Source organism: Anthonomus grandis, chromosome 7, assembly GCF_022605725.1.
Source record: "Anthonomus grandis grandis chromosome 7, icAntGran1.3, whole genome shotgun sequence".
NCBI classification, from domain to species: Eukaryota; Metazoa; Arthropoda; class Insecta; order Coleoptera; family Curculionidae; genus Anthonomus; species Anthonomus grandis.
Genome location: NC_065552.1, coordinates 21026643 through 21048738, shown reverse-complemented (window position 1 = coordinate 21048738; position 22096 = coordinate 21026643). Strand labels below are relative to the sequence as shown.

The 22096-nt window shown below is 33.6% G+C and overlaps 1 protein-coding gene across 5 annotated transcripts in view; it reads left to right on the top strand.

Moving 5' to 3' along the window:
- The window catches only part of LOC126738415 (unconventional myosin-XVIIIa), a 563322-nt gene that overhangs the window by 318688 nt on the left and 222538 nt on the right, over window positions 1-22096 (top strand). For all 5 annotated transcript variants that reach the window (XM_050443741.1, XM_050443745.1, XM_050443744.1 and 2 more), the window contains 6 exons: window positions 1175-1357; window positions 1419-1612; window positions 1688-1901; window positions 4059-4227; window positions 4286-4468; window positions 10925-11134. In XM_050443741.1, coding sequence (XP_050299698.1) covers window positions 1175-1357; window positions 1419-1612; window positions 1688-1901; window positions 4059-4227; window positions 4286-4468; window positions 10925-11134 — 1153 coding nt within the window. The remainder of the gene's footprint in view (window positions 1-1174; window positions 1358-1418; window positions 1613-1687; window positions 1902-4058; window positions 4228-4285; window positions 4469-10924; window positions 11135-22096) is intronic.

Genomic DNA, 22096 nt, shown 5'->3' with positions numbered 1-22096 from the left:
GGAGGAAGATATTTTGAACAATTGTTGTGATGGTATCATATACAAAAGGTAAAAATAAATGCATCAGATCCTATTTAGGTAATTAATATTTTTTCTAAATTTAAACGCGTCTTAGGGCCGTGGTGGCGTAGTGACACATTTCCGGACATGGGTTTCTATACTCAAATGGATTATACTGTTGCACTGAACAACCCCTAGAGGTTTGATCCCGTAGTTCTAAAACAGCCTGTATATGTTACTGAAATTATGTAATACTGTTGTGAATTCAACAGTTGAACACAAATATAATTGAATAAATGGGAACTACCACAACGTTGGCTCAAAACATATGCAACACGTCCGTCCGATATCTTTTAGGGGTGCTCCAGTGGTTCAATCTATTAAAGGGTTTGATTGTGTTTACACTCGTAGGGACCTGGTAAAAGTAAGAGACAAGTTGCTCCTGCTCGTGTCGCCGTTATTGTTCTATTATCTGTTGGTATTTGTGCGCAGAACACTGGGTGCCACCAGAAACGCCCGCTTTTTTCCAAACTCTAAGTATCCCAACTTTAAGTATCCTAACTAACTGTCGCCACGGTCCTCATAGCATATCCAATGGATTTACTTGTTAGTCATCACTTTACCAACGTTCAATCGAAGGAAGCAGCTATGTTTAAGTGTCGAACAGGTCTATGACCTTAGGACCAGCAACTTTGTACATCAGTCAGGAAGGAGAGGTTCTTAACTGGTGTTGCCACCTTGGCTTCTATCTAAGGAAGCGACCACCATCAAGGATCCCTCTAAACTTGTTGTTTAAGAGGATTAAAGGCAGAGGTTCTTGGCTGGCGTCTGTCTTTCCATTTTATACCCAACTGGTGGTGCCTGGGCTTCTCATATTTTTCCAACGGTTTTACTTATTGGCTATCATCACCTTTAGCAAGGTTGATTTCAAGGAACAGCCACCATCTGGGTTTCTTTAGGCAATGGTCTGCGGATGGTTCTCCTTGTTTAATTTAGTTTTTAATGTTTATAGGATATATGAGTAATGTTCTAACCAATAAGCATTTTTATTATTAAAGAATAGGCGTGACTGTCGAGGCTGAGAATAGGCATACTCGTAGGGGAGGGCACTCCTACATACGAGTAAAATTTTTTATTTTCTTTGACAGGGCTCTAAACCCCAATTTTTTTTCAGAGCTATCACTGCCAACACCCACACCACTACCTCCATCCTGCTAGTCGATGCTCCCGGCTTTCAAAATCCAGCCACGTGTGGTCGACAGACCGGAGCAACATTCGACGATTTGTGTCACAATTATTTCCAGGAGAGATTGCAGCTGCTGTTCCATCACACCAACCTTGTGGCACCTAAAGACAGGTAACTATAGATATAAAATACCCGTAAATAAATTATTCTTGATTAATCAATGCCGTTTCAGATATATTCAAGAAAATATTGAGTTTACTTACGACGAAAACGAAAATGAAAATTTAATTAACCCGTTACCCCTCGTCAATTTGTTGGATAAAACGGCCCAAAATACCGTGATTAGAACTTCGCAAACTGATCTACATGAGGCTGACAGAAGAGGGATGTTATGGCTACTTGACGAGGAATCTATTTATCCTGGAGGTAAACCACGTCCTAAATTTCTTTTAAATATATTCTTGGTCCTTTAGTGTCAGACTCACATTGAGGTTATTTTAGGTAGCGACGATTCATTCTTAGATCGATTGTTTAACCATTACGGCGATAGGGACCATCAGTTGTTGCTCAGAAAAGCGCCCGGAAACAACCAGTTTATTTTGCAACATCTGCAAGGAACTAACCCTGTACTTTACTGTGCCAAGGGATGGTTAAAACAAAGCCGAGAAAATCCGGTTTCGAGAGCCGCAGTGACGCTATTACAAGAGAGCTGCAAGTAAGTATTGATTAAGATTGAAGGAAAAAGTTCTTTAAGCTAACTGGTCGTGATAAGTTTCTACTAATGGAGCTATATGAGAACTTTGTGGCATTACCTAAGTTTACCGTAAACTCTTCCGATTCAGACGGACATTTAAGTAACTTTTAAGTCGCTCAAGAGTACCGTACCTAAACTCTATAGCTCTTAGTTTTGCCCAAGTCAATCCGTAGTTCACCCTGTCAAAAGCGTTGAACAAGTCCATGTAAATAGAACCCATTTGAAAGTCTTTCTTTAAGGCTCTCTTTCTGTGGTGTTCTCTCTTAATCCAAGTTATTATTTATCTGCGAGTGGGACTGTTTCGCCTTCCAGAAAGTTATCTTTTTTTGGTACACCGCTGAATCCCAGAATACTCACACAAGTTTTATTACATTGTTGCGAATTTCCCGCATTTTCCAGTTTCAATACAGCAGTTCCATACCAGCTTTGACGGTTAACTGATTAATTACACGGAGCGCACCAGAGAGGCGCGGGAGATATGTCAATCAATAGCCTGGCTTTTAGAAATTTAGTTGCTACGGGAGCGAACTGCGCGTTTTGCGTAGGCGAATTTTAAAACACCAGATACGTAGAACGGATATATCAGTTTGTTCGTGATGATCCTAACCTCTCCATTCGAAAGCGTGCAAGTAGTCGAAACATGTTTAGATCATCACTACACCCTATTTTGCACAAAACCCTAAAGTCGCACCCCTATAAAATTTAATTAGTGCAAGAATTAAAACCCCAGAATGAAATTTAGAGGCTAGATTTCGTAAACCTATATAATTCAGCGCTTAAAAACGTTTACCAATGTCTTATTTTTGGGTGAAGCTCATTTCCATAGACACGTAAACAAGCGGAGCTATCCCTATTTAAGTGCAACCAATCCTAAGGAAGGCTCCGTCAATAGAAATTTAAGTGTTAGAATGAATGAGTGTCGTAAACGTGAGGCAAACGATTGTATTAATATTCATGGCAATTAGCATACCTAATGGAAGAGCACTGTTACGAAACATTCGCCAACTTTGTACATCTGTCCTGATGTACGAGATCCCACTTCGTCGGATTTCGTACGGGTCTAGTGACGAGATGATTTCCGATTGCCGGAGAATCGCAGGTTTATTCGCGGCTGTTAAGATCGTTACAGTATTTTATCCAGTTTCTATCTGGCAGTAAGTGCAGTGGTTTGGTCGTGCCAAAGCTGCATAGGCTGGATAGTTGGAAGGACTACATTTTGCGGTAAAAAAATTCATCTTTCGGTGAACTGATTCCAGTTTGTGAATATGCACTGCATAATTAAGAAACCATACTAGAGAGGCATACAGTAGGCGTGATTTTACTAGAGAGTTAAATAAAATTGTCCTGCTTGAAGTATTAGAACATAGTTCTGTTGATCTTATAATGAAGCCTAGAATCTTTAAAGAAGATCTTATGATGGTATTTATATGAGTATTAAAGGTAATCTTTTTATCAACACAGACCCCTAGGTCACGAACAGAGTCACAATTTGGGAGTGTGGTATCATTTATTACATAACTGACGTCAATCTCTTCTTTGAGCACGGAAATTGACATCTTCTTACATTTTTGAAAATTAAGTGGGAGTCTGTTAATTTCACACCATTCAGATATCCTATCAAGATCAGCCTAAACCTGCATGCAGTCATGACGACTCTTAACAAGACGAAAAATCATCATGTCATCCTTACAACGCAAGATATCAGGAAAAATCAGGTATATGTAAGAGATACATACGCAAATCATATACATCATCACAATATGAAATATGGAAAGACAAATACAGTACAAAAATATGTGAAGCTGGCTGCACACCGACTGGTACTCGGAGAAAGATATTAGGTATAGAATTTAGATGGCTAGTACGGCGTTCATGTAATAATTTAGAGAAAACGTTGTCATGGGCCAGAGATGTCAGGCAGCAGCACGGCCTAAAGACGTTCGAAAAGCTGGTCAGCATGGCAAGAGACAGAAATCAAGTCTAACATGTAGTCGCCAACATTATTGAGTGGAGACGCAGCTTAATTGATTAATGATAATGATCTTGTATTATATTCCCAATAAATTTACATTTAGTAACAACATGTATATTGTTTGTATATATATTTTTCTTTTTCAGAGAGGACATTAGCAAACTTTTTGTAGCTATAAGAGGACTAGGTGCGTCAAATTTCAGCGCATCTGCGATCGGCCTTGATGGTTCTCAAACTTTAAGGAGAGCCTCTAGCATCAGAAGAACCTTTACTGGTGGTCCTGCTGCCATTAAGAAGAAGAGTATTTGCTTACAGGTAAAATATTTTCTTTAGCTACCAAGGGTGCAAATCCTAAGCTTGATTTATTTTTCAGACCAAGTTTACGATTGACGCAGTAATCGAGACTCTGAGAAGAACCAAATCCAGATTTGTGCAGTGTATTCTACCTCAACATAACGCCGGTCTTTGTGAGAGTAACGGTTCTCTTATTAATTTCCGTTCATCTACAGGAAATGCTGACGATAGTTTGATAAATGTGCCACTTCTAAGATCACAGGTAAGATCAGGATCAGACGTCAAATATCGCTTTATTGTTATCTAACCTAAACATGTTTTTTATAGACTTAGCTTTAGAATACTTTTGCATCTTTATATTTCTTGGAAGATTATTAAATATTTTTGGACCAACACAATAAATGTGATTTCTACATCTAGTGTATTTTGGATTTTCTAGTTGTACATTACCTTGTGATAAATTTAGATTAGTGTTTAGACCATGCGTTATATCATCTCTGAAATATTTGGTTTTTAGCATAAATCTAATTACTGATTTAACATATAGTTGATTTATATTTAGCACATTTTATTTACACTTTAAATACTAGATCTGTTGGAAATGTTCTCTTTTTGTGGAGTATTATCTTTAGAATCCAGTTTTATGTAACTTGCAGCTTAGAGAGTATTGATGAGCCAGCATTCCCCCATAATACTAAGCCATAGTTCAAAATAGATTCAGCAAGAGCATAGTAAACAGTTTTTAAGGTTTTGAATGTTAAGATATATCTGAGTTCATAGAATTTGTAGATCAATTTTCTGATTTTATTTGTAACATAATTTATATGCTCCTTCCAAGTAATGTTTTCATCAAGGATTACACCAAGATGCTTCAACAAAGGTTTTCTAGAAATTGATTGTTCACAATTACAGTTAAATCCATTACTACACAAAGAATCATGCATTTTCAGCTCTTGAAAGTCAGGCAAGGAACGAATAGAGAGGAAGAAGGTCATAAATTAGTAGTAAGTAGAATATAGTTTTTTCTATGTTCAATGAAAGAAGACTATTGTCTAGCCACATTTTAATTTTCTATAGAGCTGATTCGGCTCTCATCTTTACCTCATTCCAACTATTTCCACTTAAAATAATTGCTGTGTCATCAGCAAAGCAGAATATAGCATTATTGTCTAACAGCTTCATAATTCCGTTAATATATATAATAAACAAAAGGGGTGAGAGAACTGTTCCTTGTGGCACACCAAACTCCATTCGAAGGCTGTCACTTTCTTGATCTAGAATAGTTGTATTTTGTTTTCTCTCTTTTAAATAGGATTCTATTAATTTGTTAGTCGTACCTCGAATCCCAATTTGTTCTAGACGCTTCAGAAGAATTTGGTGTGACACAGTATCGAAGGCCTTCTTTAAATCTAGTAAGATACCCACTACCTTTTTTCCTCGATCTAAACATCTCAAAATTCTTTCTGTAGCTCTTACTAATGCGTTCTCTATACTTAGGCACTCTCTAAAGGCAAATTGGTTTTCATGAAAAAGGTTGTATTTTTCTATAAATTTCAATATTTTTGCCTTGAGACATTTTTCAACTATTTTGCTTAAACTGCTAGTCAATGCTATTGGTGTATAATTTGATACCGATTTTTTATCGCCCTGCTTATGTAATGGAATTATAATGATTAGGAGGAATTATAATGACACCTGTATTAAAGATGAGGTTAACTAGATGTTTCAGTGGTTTAATTAGTGAGTTCTAGTTTAATTTAAATATATCACAGGAAATATTGTCCTCACCACCCTTCACCCCTTTATTTAAACTTAATATTGCCTCTATTATATCCTCATTTGATGTAGGGCTCAGAAAGAATGAATACGTCCCTCTCTCCTCCCTCCAGTTCATCTCATAATCATTATGTTGCATTTGTTCAGCCAGTCTTTCAAACTACAAAAGTAAGAATTAAATTCGTTTGCAATTTTCTTTTTATTGGTTATTTCTACATTTAAATCATTTTTTATAGAATTAATTACCGATCTATTACCCTGATCATTTGTGGCTTCCTTGATCACCTTCCACAACTTTCCGGAGTCATGAGCATTTTGCTGTGCTAATATTTTATAAAAAAGATATTTAGCATTTTTTATTAATTTACTTAACATATTTCTGTAGGTTTTTTATCGATTGACTAGCATAATATTATTTTGATTATGTGTGCATTCTTTTTTCAATTTATTTCTATTTCTAATTGATATTAAGAGACCACTAGTAATTCAAGCTTTCAATCTCCTATTTTTACTTTTAATTCTTTTAGTAAGGGTGGACTTAGAAATCATAACTTTTAGTTTATCTATAAAGATATTCATAGCTATGTCAATGTCTGTCTCCCTCATAATATCATCCCAGTTCTCATTTTTTAACTGCCCGGAAAGATTTTCATAATTAATAGTGTTGATAATATAATTTTTGTGTGGAAAGTCTTTCTTTTTATTGTTCAGTGGTATATTAATAAGAATAGGATAGTGATCTGTAAGATCGTTCTCCAAAATAACAGAATTAATATTTTCAAATAAATCGCTTTGACATTTAATAAAACAATGGTCTAGACATGTGCCTGTATGCTCAGATTTTCTTGTTATGTTATATATTATACTTCCAAAACCATTTCCCTGAAGTACTGTAAGATAGTTATTTGTTATATCAGACTCAGTAGCTAATAAGTCAGTCGATCAATTGATGGACATGAATCCCCAACCCATACATTTATGCTGTTTTGATCTAACTTTAGAGATTGAAGTATTCTGGGCAAACTCTCAAGATAATTTTCCGGTGATAGAGAAAACGTTCTATATGTAGCTAAAACATTTACATTTTTGCAGTTCTTTTTCAGTGAGACCTTAAGAATCTTTAGACTATCATCAACTATTACCCGAGATTCAGTAAAATATTAATTTTTAACATAAACAAGACATCCATCACATCGGTTTAAAATGCTCTCACTGAAAAACACTGCATACCTAGGTATGTTAAAATCACTCTCAGAGTATATGTTGTGAGTTGCAGACATAACAATAATATCAAAAGATTTATCTATCGATTCCAAAAAGACAAGAAACTGATCAAAATTTTTGTAAACACTTCTTGTGTTTACATCATATAGATGATTATCAAAATAATTTATTTGTAACAAACTATCACAGGTATAAGTAACTCTAAAGATTTGTTTATAATTATCCAGTATACTATTAAGATCAGTGAATGTAAAAAGTTTTAATTTCTTATGTACTAAGTAAGCCTATATCTACTTTTTACTTAAGTTTGGGTAAGGATATTACAGTTTTTTAATTATGTTTAAATTATTATAGAGTTCATTATGTTTTAAACATTCTTAAAAAGAAATTTTAGCATTTAAAAAAACAGATACAAATTACTTATTTTATATAAATAAAAACACAAAAATGATAATTACGTTTACCCAAAATAAAGCGTTAACATTTTTTTTGTAGTAATTAAAATTAATGCTATTACGTTGATATTAAGAAGTTATATTAAATTTTTATTTGTATTATTAACTATTACTATATTTATTAACTTTTTCACATTTTTTTGGAGTATTGCTTAAAGGTCGTGTGAAAAGCCTAAAAGCGGAGAGTTGGGGCTGTGATCCATGCCGTTTTTTGAAAGACTCAAAAAATTTTTGAATTCGATTTTTCTCAAAAATCATACGTCGCGTCGTAGAGAAACAATTGTAGAACATTTGTAGGTTTTTTCGATTTTTCCACCTTTAATTTTTTTTTGAAATTGTATATAAATTTCATTCTATAGCTTCTTGACTTTTATGACCAGATGATCAGCTTATCTCTGACCATTATGATTTTGACGTTAGTACATGTATGTTTTTTCTCGTTAAAAATTATTATTTGTTTTATTTACAAAGAAAGTCGAGACAGGTTAATTTTATCATGTATAGCAAGATCAGATTCAAATACTGAATCACTGATTCTTGATAAAAGTATGGCATTGATTCTACATAAAAAGTGCTATGGTAAATACACCAATTAGAGGTTAAAGCTCCGTATAAGCTGAATTAACATCAATTTTATTTCTGATTTTTATATTATACTACATTTGCCAATTAAAAAAGGTTGCACACATTACTAGTTATGCCCACTAATAGCCGCCTCTTTCGTACTTTTGAATTCCAGCGCCACCATTTTTTGGTTACATGCTCTAAATTAGGTACATTTGGTTCAGAAAAAGGGACGAGTCAGCATAAATAATTGATTACATCCAAAGTAAACACTCCCACTGGCAAATTTAAGAGTTTAACGAGCTGTAAAAGGTTTATCTTTAAAATATCATTAAATATTGGTTCAGCATGTTTTTTTTTACGCTCTGTAACTCTTAAATCGTTGCAACAGTAATCAGTCGCACAGAAAAATGATTTAATATGAAAAAAACGAAAAAAAATTTGTTTGGTACCATTCCTGGCGCCTTCCAGTTTCGACGCAATTGGTCGTACAGCGATGACGTGAGGCATGAGATAAAATGTAAAGAAATTTATGCTCTACAATTTTCTTAAAAAACGGCATGAATCTCAGCCGCAACTCTTAATTTGAGTTATTCATAAGCAATCCAGAAAATATAAAAAAGTTAATAATTTTTGTTTAAATCGGGCCTTTTTTAAGCTATATTGACTGCCCTATTACTGCAGTAATAATATTGATGGAATGTTACAGTGTCTTCAATTTTTAATACATACAAATATTATTTTTCTAACATGAAAAACAAGAACATCAGAAGATTTAGAATTCCATCTATAAAGATTCTCATAAACTTGTGACCATTTTGCACTTTCAGGCGTTCAGGCTTAAGAATAAAATGAGAAAGTTGCCATTTAAAAGATACAATATTGGTTTTGGCTACATTTAGTGTTAAAAGGACATCCAGATCAACAATTCAATTGTGGTGCCATCTATGAAAATTCTGAATTCATCAAATATATTAATATAATAATAAATTAATAATAATTAAAAAAAAAATAATAACCACCTTAATAATAAAGTTTATTATTTAGCAGACAAAAATGAATAATCTACATACAAATTTATGTGGAGTTAACTATTATAGTAAACGAAAGCCAATGTATTAGACTCTTGCACAAAGTGCAAATTCTGTTCTACTTAAGTATATGGCGAAACTTAAACTTAACTAAAAAAAATTATCTAAAAGTATTGAATTATCCTTACTAAATTAAACTTAATTACAATATTAAGCAGTTATAAGTCTTTTCCTTGTATTAATTCAAAAAACATTTATAGATCGCGAGAGGTTCGGTATATGTTTGTAAACACGAGGGTTACTTTAACCCTAAATAAAACAATAAATCTTGAAACAAAGGACAATAATTTATTATTAAACTTATACAAAATAACTTGACGCTACAGTTATACGGTGCCCGCGCAGACTGATGCAACGGTGCCAGAACGCGCGACCCATTCCCGTGTTCCCTTGGCCTCAAGCTTTGCTGAGCTTGCAAAGAACCAAAATCAAGTCGATGATCTCATCATCAGGCTTATACACAGGCATTTCCCCTTACATGTTTATTTACAAATGTCGCGATGTCATAGGAAAAGCTGCACTTAAAAATTTCTTCGCGATGTCGTGCCATTGCGGGTGTCCGACAGATTTCGATGTCCTATATTGTATACACACACCGTGAGTAACAACTCGGCACTTAGGTAGGGAGAACATTAATTTTCTTAAATTTAATGCCAAAATACAGTGTAATCTAAATAATAAGAAAATGAAATTAATTTATTATTGATGTGCGAGTGAATGGGATTAAGAAGGTTTTAATTTAGGTTTTGTCTTAAAGTGTAAATAGTGAATAATATAGCGATAGTCTTCTTCGTATGTAATTGGAAAGAATGCCTTAATGATTGGCCTTACCTTTTAAGTTTTCATTTCAACAATTGTTGGCATACTCAGGATTAGAGAGATCAAAGGAAAAAATTAACTGGGTTTCGTCACCGTTAATATGATGTTTTGTTTTTTTAAAAGTTGACATATATAAATGGAATAAAAAAGGGGACCTTAAAATACTTCCTTATATTACACTGCTTGACAGACTACCATCCTCTGAATATTTACCATCCAAACAGACCCTCTGTTTCCTATCAGTGACAACGCTTTTCATGAGATCCACTCTATTTATTAGAAAATTCTACAAAACCAAGAATTGACAACGAGATCGTTTGGCGACAAGATGATTAAGCGTATCGAAAGCTTTGCTCTAATCCAACATGAGCAACATCAACATCATTCAAAGATCTAAAAATCTCATCGGCTTCATCACAAAATACAGCTATAAATGGAACGAAAACCAGATTGTTTTATAGGAATTATAGAACTTTTTTTCCGAGAGACTCCAGACACTTTTTAAGTATCTTAGATGAATGATAAATGTCGATTTCATTTCTTGAAGAATATTTGATTTAATAGTAGTCTGTGAAGAACCACATGTTTAATTTCATTAAAAGGTGATTTTGGGCTGAACCATACAAAATACATTTAGCATAAACACATCAGCTGCTCTCGCAGTTAGGGGTCAGCAATAGTTAATAGTTGGTTTCACACACTCCTAAATACTATCCACAACCACGTTTACTATTTTTCAATTATTAAGCAAAAAATGGGTACTTTATTTCTACTTTTTTTTTCTTTTAGATAAGAGGTGCTCAAATACTAGACGCCGTGCGACTTTATAAGCAAGGATACCCCACCTTTATGCCCTTGGCCGAATTTAGACGTAAATTTGGAATATTGGCCGGCGAAAATAAGGCAACCAGTCCGGTACTTGACGAGAGGAAAGCGGTGGAAGATATGCTGCTGGCTATCGACTTGGAACCTTCCAGCTACAGGGTTGGATTAAGTCAGGTAAGTGCTCTTTCAAAAAATATGTAATTAATTTTAAGAAGACATATTTCTAAAAAAACTTTAAAATTATACTTCATACTTACTATACATATAGTATTTCTGCCGATTTTGAACCGAATACAGATAAGAAACATGTTTTTATAGCAATTTTCAATGGTTTCTTGATTTGATGCTGATTTAATAGTCAAAAGTTTGTCTTTTTACTTTCCACCAGATTTCATTTTGCAAAAAGTCTTTGGCTCTCCTGAAAATTTTACTTTTATGACGTATTTAGGTCAAATAGAGACAAGAGGCATAATTTTTATTTTTTTTATTTTAATTTAATTTATCAACGGGTGAAAGGCGCAATATAAATACCAGTTAAATACAAAACAGTTAAATAATAGGATTATAATATAGCACAATAATATAAACGTATACAAATAAATTATTGGTATATACAAATGAATTCATTCACAGTCCTTAAGCTGCCTTTTGAAGACTTTTTGATCAGAGAAATAATCAAAATGGTTAGCATAATCAACTAGAAAGGATTGAGTTGTGTCCATAATTGGTACGATGGTGTGGAACATAAAAAGAGTAGTTCAACCTGGTATTACGAGAAGAGACATGCAGACTATTTTTTGCTCAGTGTTGGGCTGAAAGAGTACGAATGAACCAAGTGATAAAAAGTTTCCAGATCTCGATGTGTGCGACGAGTTTGGGGTGAAGTGATTTTAAGTAATCTTTTAATGTTGCGGTAATTAATATTCTCCACATTCTGACTGCTCTTGAAGAAAAGATATATCTCTTCTGTCGTTTTTACGGCTAGTAGTAAATTTCTCTAGTCTACCGGTTTGTTCCACGTTATATATGTTACTATATTTTAATTGTAATTTTAACGTTAACTATGATATCTACGTTTTTATCTCTGTGATATGTACCTACTTTTTCAATTTGACTAGAGAGAGAAGTACGACTTTGAGCCCTGAAGATGAATTAAATAAATTCAAAACGTTAGCTTGAAACAAATAGTTTTCTTTAACAATTGACCAATACAAAATACCACTTCTAATTAATGATATAGATATTATAAAGTAGGACAAGTTCACATCAACAAAAAAATCCATGTCAACCGGTGTAGGACACACTTTATCAGTAAAGATTTGGGCAAAATACTTTGCTACCAGAATAACCCCTTAAATCATTGTAGTGAACTACAGATGAAATATTGGAACTCTTTCTTCTATCATTAACAAATTTCCAAAAGTTTTTAACATTGTTTAAAGATGACTCAGTAGAGGTTATGTAGTTTTGATATCAATATTTCTTTAGAGCTTTACAACTTGATCTTAATACAGAAAACTGATTATTATGCATATAGGAACTATAAAGAAAGATATTTCTTATGAGGGTTATTTTTTCAAATAAAAGCATTTTTAAGCTCTTGAGAACCAAATGGGATGAAAATGGAACCAAATGGGAAATTTTCTTGTGGCGTACTTCTTCAAAAGTACAAAAAACTCAACTAGCAAATATAAGATGTCATAAAATATATTTAACATATCATTAAGAGACTTGGAGATGAGCAAAGAATCCCAATGAAACTGAGAAAGAAAATGCATTACCGTTTCAACATCCATAGTATGGCAATTACCATGAAACCCACTACCAGTTAATCCAACATTGTTTAACAATCGAGCTTTAAATTAAAGAGCAAAAGTAAGTAGAGGATGGTGTGGATGCACAGGCAATAAATAATCGCCTGCAAGGAAGATCTTTCTTTCTCCAAACTCTAAAAAATCAAGTCCAGTATCTTATCATTTATATTTCTAACCAAGATCAACTGATACAAATTATGATAGAGGAATACATAAGTGAAATCACCTGAATGGCCTTCATCTCATAAGGGGATGACAATGGAGATGGAAGGGCTAACGAAGAAAATTCTTCTCTGGATCACTGATCATGGTGAAAATTAAAATCTTCCAGAGCAGAGACCTTGTTGTTAGGAAGTTTTCCCAAATGATTCGAGGTCAAAACACAATATACTTATCAAACTTTGTTTGGTGAAGAAAGTAGGCTATTATTGCTAAAATAAACTGGTTACCTTGGAAATCAACTTAAATGAACAAATGTTGAATGTTGTTACTAGCAGGTAATGCTCCGCTAGTAAGAGACTTATGTTCTGCTATCAACGCTCCCTGCTCTTAAGAAAACACTAGTCTCAGATGATCTGTCCTTGTGGTATAGATCGTAATCAACCATCTGTAACTCACCATCTAAGAACTTATTAGATAACTAAAAGTCAAGGTGTCATAAATAGAATATGGAACATTTTCAAAGAGCAAGTATACTTTTGTTCAGAAAAGCTGTTAGTTTTTTTGAAACTACTTTAGGGATGCCATTTATGTATTTCAATAATAAATTCTTTTCACCATCACATTGTCTTCTTTATAAGTCAGTCTTTAGGTTATTGACTTTAAATCTTTGCTCTGAGGTTAGATCACATTCAAGGTATACTGCTTGGCTTCGATCCAATTTTCTTTTATTCCTAAAGGTTCAAGAGGACATCATCACAAGATAGTAACACGAAGTGAGTGATGACAAGTTTTATTCCTAGCTTTAATCAGGTCATCCTATTCACTCCTTGCTGGAAGGTTAAACATCATGAGGTTACTCGATCTTATTTGTCTTTCGGTCATTTAAGGCAGGATTCGGGTTGATAATATAAGAGTCGGGATTTCAGTAGAACTTTTCCTCGAGCAGTTACAATATATGATCCTTTTGCAGAAGTCACGAGGTTAACCTAAATACAAGTCAAACCTAAATACATCTCCACTAACCTTAGGCTCCTGGAAGATACAGCTTTGGGAACACTTGTAACATGTGCCTGACATTTTTAGGTTATGTGAAAATTTGCAGTAGAATTTACTAAACTTTTTAAATGAGACAGATTATACACAAGACGATCTCCTTAGTGATATAAATGAGGCACCAAGTGATACTATAAGGCACCTATTGACTTAAAACGGGCACTAATCATAAAATTTAGGTGCTACAACCAACTAACACCACAATGAAAGGAAATGCTCTTCAGTATAGTGACACACTAATTAAATCTTAGAACATTGAAAGGCCTTTCAATGTTCTAAGAATTAAATGCTTGTATTTTAAGAAAAAAAAGAAAATTTTTGGTAACCGAAAATAAAAAATGTCATAAACTTAATTCAAGATGAACAATTTTATAGCGAATTTATAGCGATTTTATGGATCTTAGATGGACATTTATGGCGTTTTAAGGGTCAAAAGTCAAGTTTTTCAGCTTCTACCGCATTTCACTTTACAGTTACATTCTGGATCGCCTAGCAAAGTAATTTTCCTGACATATTGAGACTAACTACAGACGTTATTTACCGTTTTATAGCAATCGTCCACGATTTCTGGATCTTAGATGGACATTCATGTTCATTTAAGGATCAAATATCAATTTTTTCACTTTGCAATAACTTTCTGGATCGCCTGGAAGAAAAATCACATTTCCAGGCGTATTTGGACCGAATACAGACGAGAGGCATAATTTGATAACGATCGTCAATCGCAAATCAATATATTTTTTTGTTCATTACTTTAAACTGACAATTTAAATTGTAACACCCTATATCAATTTAATCTTTATATTCACTATATACGACTGGCCAGTTTCATTTTTGAATGCTGAAAAACCCACGCAACAAAAATCATAGGCACTTCACCGACTTTCGCTTGTCTCTGAGAGAAGAAATGCAAGATGTCTCACGCCTTGGCCTATCAGAACACTATCTCCCTTTTTAACATACGTAACCTAATTATTGCAAATCTATACATTGATTTCCGCACTCCAGACTTAAGTTGACCAGACGTGTATATCGCTAGAAGCATTTTATCATAGGTCGTTATGGATTAGGTTGGACCAAGGGCACATGATTATACGTCGGCAAATATCAAAGCAATTTCTGCGGCTTTAGCGGACAATAGTCGTTTTTAATGTTTGTTTATGCATAATCATTAATTTTAACTCCAAAAGACATAATATCAGTCTATGATAGGTGAGGGGTTGGGTTGATTAGCATCCTCCCAAGTCTACACTACCATTGTGATGTGGCAATTATCAGTAAATTCTCCATTATCTCTCTAAAGATGGAGCAAGTAAGTGTTGTAAATGAGGAATACTGTTGAGCTAAATACAGACTTAGTGCTGATTACTCTCATAAAAAATCCATTTAAGATTTACACCATGGATGCCATACTTCAATAGCAGTATTCAGTTACATATTAGGAATTCTTTATTTATTTCAATATACGGCAGAGCCAGTTTACAAAAACAAAATAGATAATATAGATAGATACAAAATACTAGATGATATAAAAATATAAATATAATACTAGAATTAAAAAAAAATATATACCAAGATAAAACCTCTGAAAAACTTAACACTATCCAAGGAACGTAGGTTAAAGTCTAAGAATATTTATTTTTGATTTGAATGACCGTAAGCCGCTGGAAAATTGATTCAAACCATATTCATTAAAGAAACGCAAAATCCTAGTCAGTGGAGAAAAAAAAAGGGTAAACGAAACATAGGAGAGTTGATTCTTCTTTGACAGGTGTTAAAAGGAATTGCTTCAAAGACGGTAGGACAATGATATAAACCATTTAAGATCTTATAAATGTTAAATCATCAGAATAATGCCGTCTACCGTCTGTCAAGATTAGGGATATTAAATTGGACACTGATAGCATTATAGTCGATGTAATAATTACGAAAAATATTAACTTCAGCTCTATAAGCAACGGATCTTAGAAATCTTCTTTGTACAGCCTCAAGAGGTTCAATATGAGAATCATAATATTGGAACCAAAGTATAGACGCATACTCAAGCAAGGAACGCACCAAAGAGTAATAAAGTAATTTAAAACAGTAAGGTGAAAGATGTACACTATTTCTAGTAATAAAACCAAGACTACGCATACTCCTGTTAATAATATCCAAAATGTGCGGCAAAAAAGTTAGCTTGGTATCGAAAAGACCACCTAAATCTTTAAGTGTATCAACTGACTTGAGTTCGTTATTGTTGATTGTGTATTGATAATTAATAATTTTATTAGAACGACCAAACGAAATACATACACACTTTTTTACATTCAGTTCCAGACTATTGCTATTACACCACTCAGCAACACTATTTAAATCCAATTGAAGTAGCTCAGCATCAAGATATGACTCAATGGCTTTGTACAGTTTAAAATCATCAGCAAAAGCAAGATGCTTTGAATGAACAATTACATCACTCAAATCTCTTATGAACAAGTTAAAAAAGACCGGTCCAATATGCGAACTTTGAGGCACGTCTGAAGATACTTCAATACCATTAGAAATATAATTACTTATCCTGACCAACTGTGTGCGACCAGTCAAAAAACTGTGATAAAATTCGACCAAAGTCCTACCAAGGACCCAAACTTCCGAGACAGATGTTCACGACCAACCCTATCAAAGGCCTTCGAGAAGTTTATATCCACACTATCGACCTCTCAAAAGCACCAATCAAATCATATTGGTAAGTCAACAGGTTAGCCATCGTAGATCTAACCTGACAAAAACCATGCTGATGATCACTAAGCAATCGCCTACAGTGCCATGAAAATCGCACAGAAAACAACCTGTCAAACAGCTTAGGAAATACAGACTGAATAAAATAAAATGAAATTTATAGTCAGGAGCCTTGCTGACAGGTTGCCTGTATGTAGTTTCAAAATAGTTAGCAAATAAGTTTACAAATAAGTTTACTCCGTCCTTTAAATAGATTACAGAACACTGCTGCAGAAGACGTTCATTGATCCAGAAGGCAGCATCTATAGTACTCAGGTTTGAAGTTTTGCTGCAAGAAGATTATCATCTATTTTAAATTAGATAGTCGGCTCTCTGAACATACTTAACTGAGATAAAAAATAAAGATGGCACTCTTTAAATTTTGTTTTTCTTTGTCTTGAGATAAACAACCATTTGTATTTACTACTGATTTCAGAGGTCAGAAATATCAGTTTGGGCTTCAGATTTATTTATATCTGCTTTAGCACCTCCAGATTTATTTATATCTGGTTTTACACTATCAGAGTTATGAAATTGAATCACTGATTTTGACAAGCCAGAAAGATTAGTTTTAATTAGAGGTTTTTGCAAACTCACCTCTTTACACGAAGGCCTCGTTTTTAAATAATCAATCGGTGCCATCAACAATAACATCTGACTACAATAAACTTTTCTGATTCCACTTCTCACACCTTATACCCATTTGGTTCATACCCAACTACTCGTAATATACTCTTAAAACATTTTTCATCAAATTTTCTTTTATTAATTTTAATATACACATAAACTGTTGAACCAAAAACTTTTAAATACTTTATTTGCGGCTTTTTATTATGCCACAATTCATATGGTGTTTACCCTTAAGAACCCTAGTAGGTGAAATATTTATTAGATAAGTAGCAGTTAATACTGCCTCACCCCAAAAAACTTTATCTAAATTTGCTCCGTTTATCGTGCTTTTTCTGTTATGGTTCGTACCATACGCTCTGACACACTATTTATTTGTGGGGTTCGTGGAACAGTTAAGTAATAACTAATGCCCTTGTCTATACAAACTTGTTTAATCTCAGAAGACAAATATTTTCCCTCCATTATCGCAATATAAATTAACAATTTTTAAATTAAAATGAGCCTCACTTTTTGCAACATAATCCTTAAAACTTAAAAACGTATCTGATTTATTTTTAATTAGATATGTTACACAGTAGTGAGTAAATTGATCCACAAATAAAAGAAAATAATTTTTCTCATAAACTCAATAAATTTATTTTTGCCAATATGCCCTAACCGTTGATGCCAAATTTGATAATTTGTTTGTGCTGTTCCAAATGCATGTAAATTGTTATTTATTGACCAATTATTAATGGTTAATTCGATGGAAATTAAATTGTTTAACGGCTTACCTTTTATTACCGTCTTACCGCCTGTTGATATTGTCACCCCTGTTTCATTAAACAGTATCGTCATACCAGCATTTTGCATCTTTGACACAGAAAGCAAATTGTAGGGAACATCAGAACAGTACAGAACATTCAGTCATTTAACTTCTCTTCGTTTAAATCAGGTTTTCAATCACTCATCAGGACTTTGTTCTGAAAAAAGTTTGACTTTATGGTCAAGAAGTCGAGTTTTAACAAAGGCCAAATTAAGGCTATCCTCGGACAGTATGTCAATTGCTGTTATTACACCATCGTAGGAGCTTAGAAGAGTTAGCAACAGATGTCAGATTTTGCCAGTTTCTCCCAGGTTGGCTTCTGCAGCCAATAACTCACCAACAAGCTTATCAAATATGGTGAAATGCTGAATAAGGGACTTGTCACCTTGCAGTTTTAAGCTTAGCAGCCTTTTCCTAAGCGCTAACTGCGAAGCCAAACTTTTGCGCTCATAAATAGTGTCCAAGTTCTGCAAAATCTCCTTAGCAGTATTTTCTTCTTTTGCAAAACCTAGAAAGGAGTCTGACAAATATTCCATTATTACACTTTTGGCAATACGCTCCGATCTAGTCCTTTCATCGGTCAGCGGAATAGGAATTTCACTGTCTATGACTTTAATCACGTCAAGCTCTGTTAAAATAGCTCTTATACGAAACTTCCACACACTATACTTTTAACCATCAAATAGTTTAATGTTTCTTTTTACACTTTTATGTTCCATTATCACTGTAAGTAAAAAGAACAGCAAATACCAAGCAAACAAAAGTCCTAAGTCTTTTTTTTTTTTAAACGGCAAATGCGAGGTATTTAATTTTTCGCGGCGTGCACTAGGCCCATAACCTATTGGTTATTTGGGGTAAATAAAATTGAAATATTTCTATTTTGATTAACATTTATTTACTTTCATTTCATTACTGTAAGTGAGAAACACTTAGAAGGTACCTGCGCGACTTTATCTACTAAAAACTCTATTCAAGCCTATACTTTATATTTAATAAGTGATTAAAGCATAATAACCATTCATAACGCTGATGCCTAATCAACTCCTTTTATAAAAACAACAGACCTCTCAAAAGCACCAATCAAATCATATTGGTAAATCAACAGGTTAGCCACCGTAGATCTATCCTGACAAAAAGCAGTCGCCTACAGTGCCATAAAAATCGCACAGAAAACAACCTGTCAAACAGCTTAGGAAATACAGACTGAATACACACACCTCTATAGTTAGAAATATCAGTTCTATGGCCATTTTTATGAATTCGTGTTAAAAAGCTTACCTTCCAATAATCAGGAAATTTGCCTGATGTCAAGCAAAGATTGAAAAGGTGATGCAGAGGCTTACTCAGAGTGCACACGCAGTTTTTAAGAAAAACAGACGGGATACCATTAAGCCAAAAGAAGTTTTGTTAGGAAGGCGTAAGATTTTATCAAATATGTTCAATAAAGAAAAAGAGATGCGATTTAAATCTAGACTGTAATGAAATTTATACGAGTCAGGAGCCTTGCTGACAGGTTGCCTGTATGTAGTTTCAAAATACCTAGCACATAAGTTTACTTTGTCCTTTATATAGATTACAGAACACTGCTGCAGAAGACGTTCATTGATCCAGAAGGCAGCATCTATCTAAACTCAAGTTTGAAGTTTTGTTGCAAGAAGATTATCATCTATTTTAAATTAGATAGTCGGCTCTCTCAACATACTTAACTGAGATAAAATATAACCTGGCAATTCACCCAAGTAATAAATTTAATATAACAGATAATAGTCTCGGGGGTAACACACAACCTATAAAAGGTAAACGTACCTCATACCTTGTTTGCATCGGCTAATTAACCCCATTTATCAACACCGATGCGCATATGGTCGATCCCGCTCTTATAATGCCGAGCCTGCCTATAAATTTTCATTCATTCGCAGCCGCGACGTGTTCATTCTTTTATTGTTGCTATTATTCATTTTACAGTAAACATTCCTTATGACTGTATATATCTTGTTAATTTATTGTTTATAACTGAAACGTTGAGATGCGGGAAGTAGGGATGCAAGTTTTTTTTATTGAAATAAATTAGTTTTTGCTTAGTCGGCCTTCTTTGCTACGGTTTCTTTAATGTTTATGTTCGCATATTAATTGATAAATGAATACGTAGCTAATTATAGGATTGAAATGTTAAACATGTTAGTTATATTTTATAGGTGCGACAGGGAAAATATTTGTAAAAAAATTCACTGTTTGAACATGAGCTAGGCATAAAATATTACTTACGGTCAAATGATACATTAATATCTCTTTTTTTGCAAGTCAATGCGTTGATTTGCGCACTCAAAATTTGAGCTAACCAGACGTGTATATTCAGATAGATCCCGAATATAATATTGGACAATTCTTTAAATGGTCAGTACGTTTTTCTTGGTTTACAGGCATTTATAAAATATAACTCACATGTTTCAACTTTACATAACTTGGAAGATTTGGATATTACAGCGGAGGTATCCAAAGGTTCGGATCTTGCAGAACTTTAAATAGATCAAAGGCCTTCACCGATCTTATTTTTAGGTAATCCCTTTATTAATGATTCGATGGTTGTCCGACAAAGCAAACGATCTTGCGCTTTCACTCTTAAAAAAAATATCCAATAAATATAAATCGATCTTGAAAAAGTCAAGTGCACCAGTGCACGATCACGTGAAATTTATTGAGCCGCGTGTATCGCTCGGTAGATTTCGAGGTCTTCGCGGAAGATGAATTGGTAGCCTCGTTTCGATAAGGTCAGCGCATTCTTTGTATGGAAACGATTTAATTTTTGGGAGTATAAACTGCATGAAATTCAAATTCGTTTCTTTCACATTAAAGCGATTTTTGTTGGCTCACAATTTCTTAGTTAGGGGCAATTTTTTTAAACAAGGTCCAAATTTGAAACTGTATATTATAACATGGAGAGTTTTATTCAATAATAATAATTTTTAGGCATAACTTAGGGGGTACCTAGAACATTCATACTAAAACATATACAGAGTGGCAATTTGAAAAGTAGCAATAGCTCATAATTTTGAAACGGTAAAAGATATAAAAAAAATACTTAAAACTGTTTCTATAGTGACAAGGCGGAACCAAAGTGATCAATTTTTTAAGGGTGTATTAGCACGATCCTAGCCTCCAGACCCTCTTAAATTTTTCAAATTGAAAGGGTAGTCGAGTGATACTTTGTTTGAAAGGTCTACTAATTCTCTATATTTTGCGCCCTTACTTAATATAATTATAATTATAATTCATTTTTCTATGCCAATTTTAATATTTTATTAAAGGCTTTTACACTGTTTTTTATTTCTAATAATAATAATAACAGATTTTGAAAATTTCTAGAAATATTTAATAGTTAAGAACCTGTAAGACACTCTGCAACATTGAGTTTTGTCATTCTATTTCTAAAACAATTGAATTCCTCATTGAACTTAACTATTTTATTGAATGCTTAAAGTGGCTTCCATTATTTTGCAAGCAAAAGTACAGTCTCTTTACGAACTCTTCACAAATATTCCTAAAAACTTCACTTATTATTAATGAACAATCGCCTAGAATTTTGGCCCAGACATTTATTTTTTGGAGAAATTGGATGTGTCCTTCTCTAAAAATATAAGGATTCTCATTACTTCAGTAAGGGCAATTTTGCTTACCGTTTAAATAAAAAATGCACTCTGCATTTTTTACAGTACGTGGTTCGTTTACTATTTTTTGTGTCATTAATTTACAAAGTTCGGTCGGTCTGTCTGGATTCAACAATCTGTAGCAGGTGCCGCTTGACGAGTCGACATGCCAAGATCCATAACAAAAGAACAACCTTAAATCCAGTATTCTTGGCTGATTTTTCTTTATATTAGCTACAGAGCTAGTTTCTTCAAACTTCTGGGTGTAATA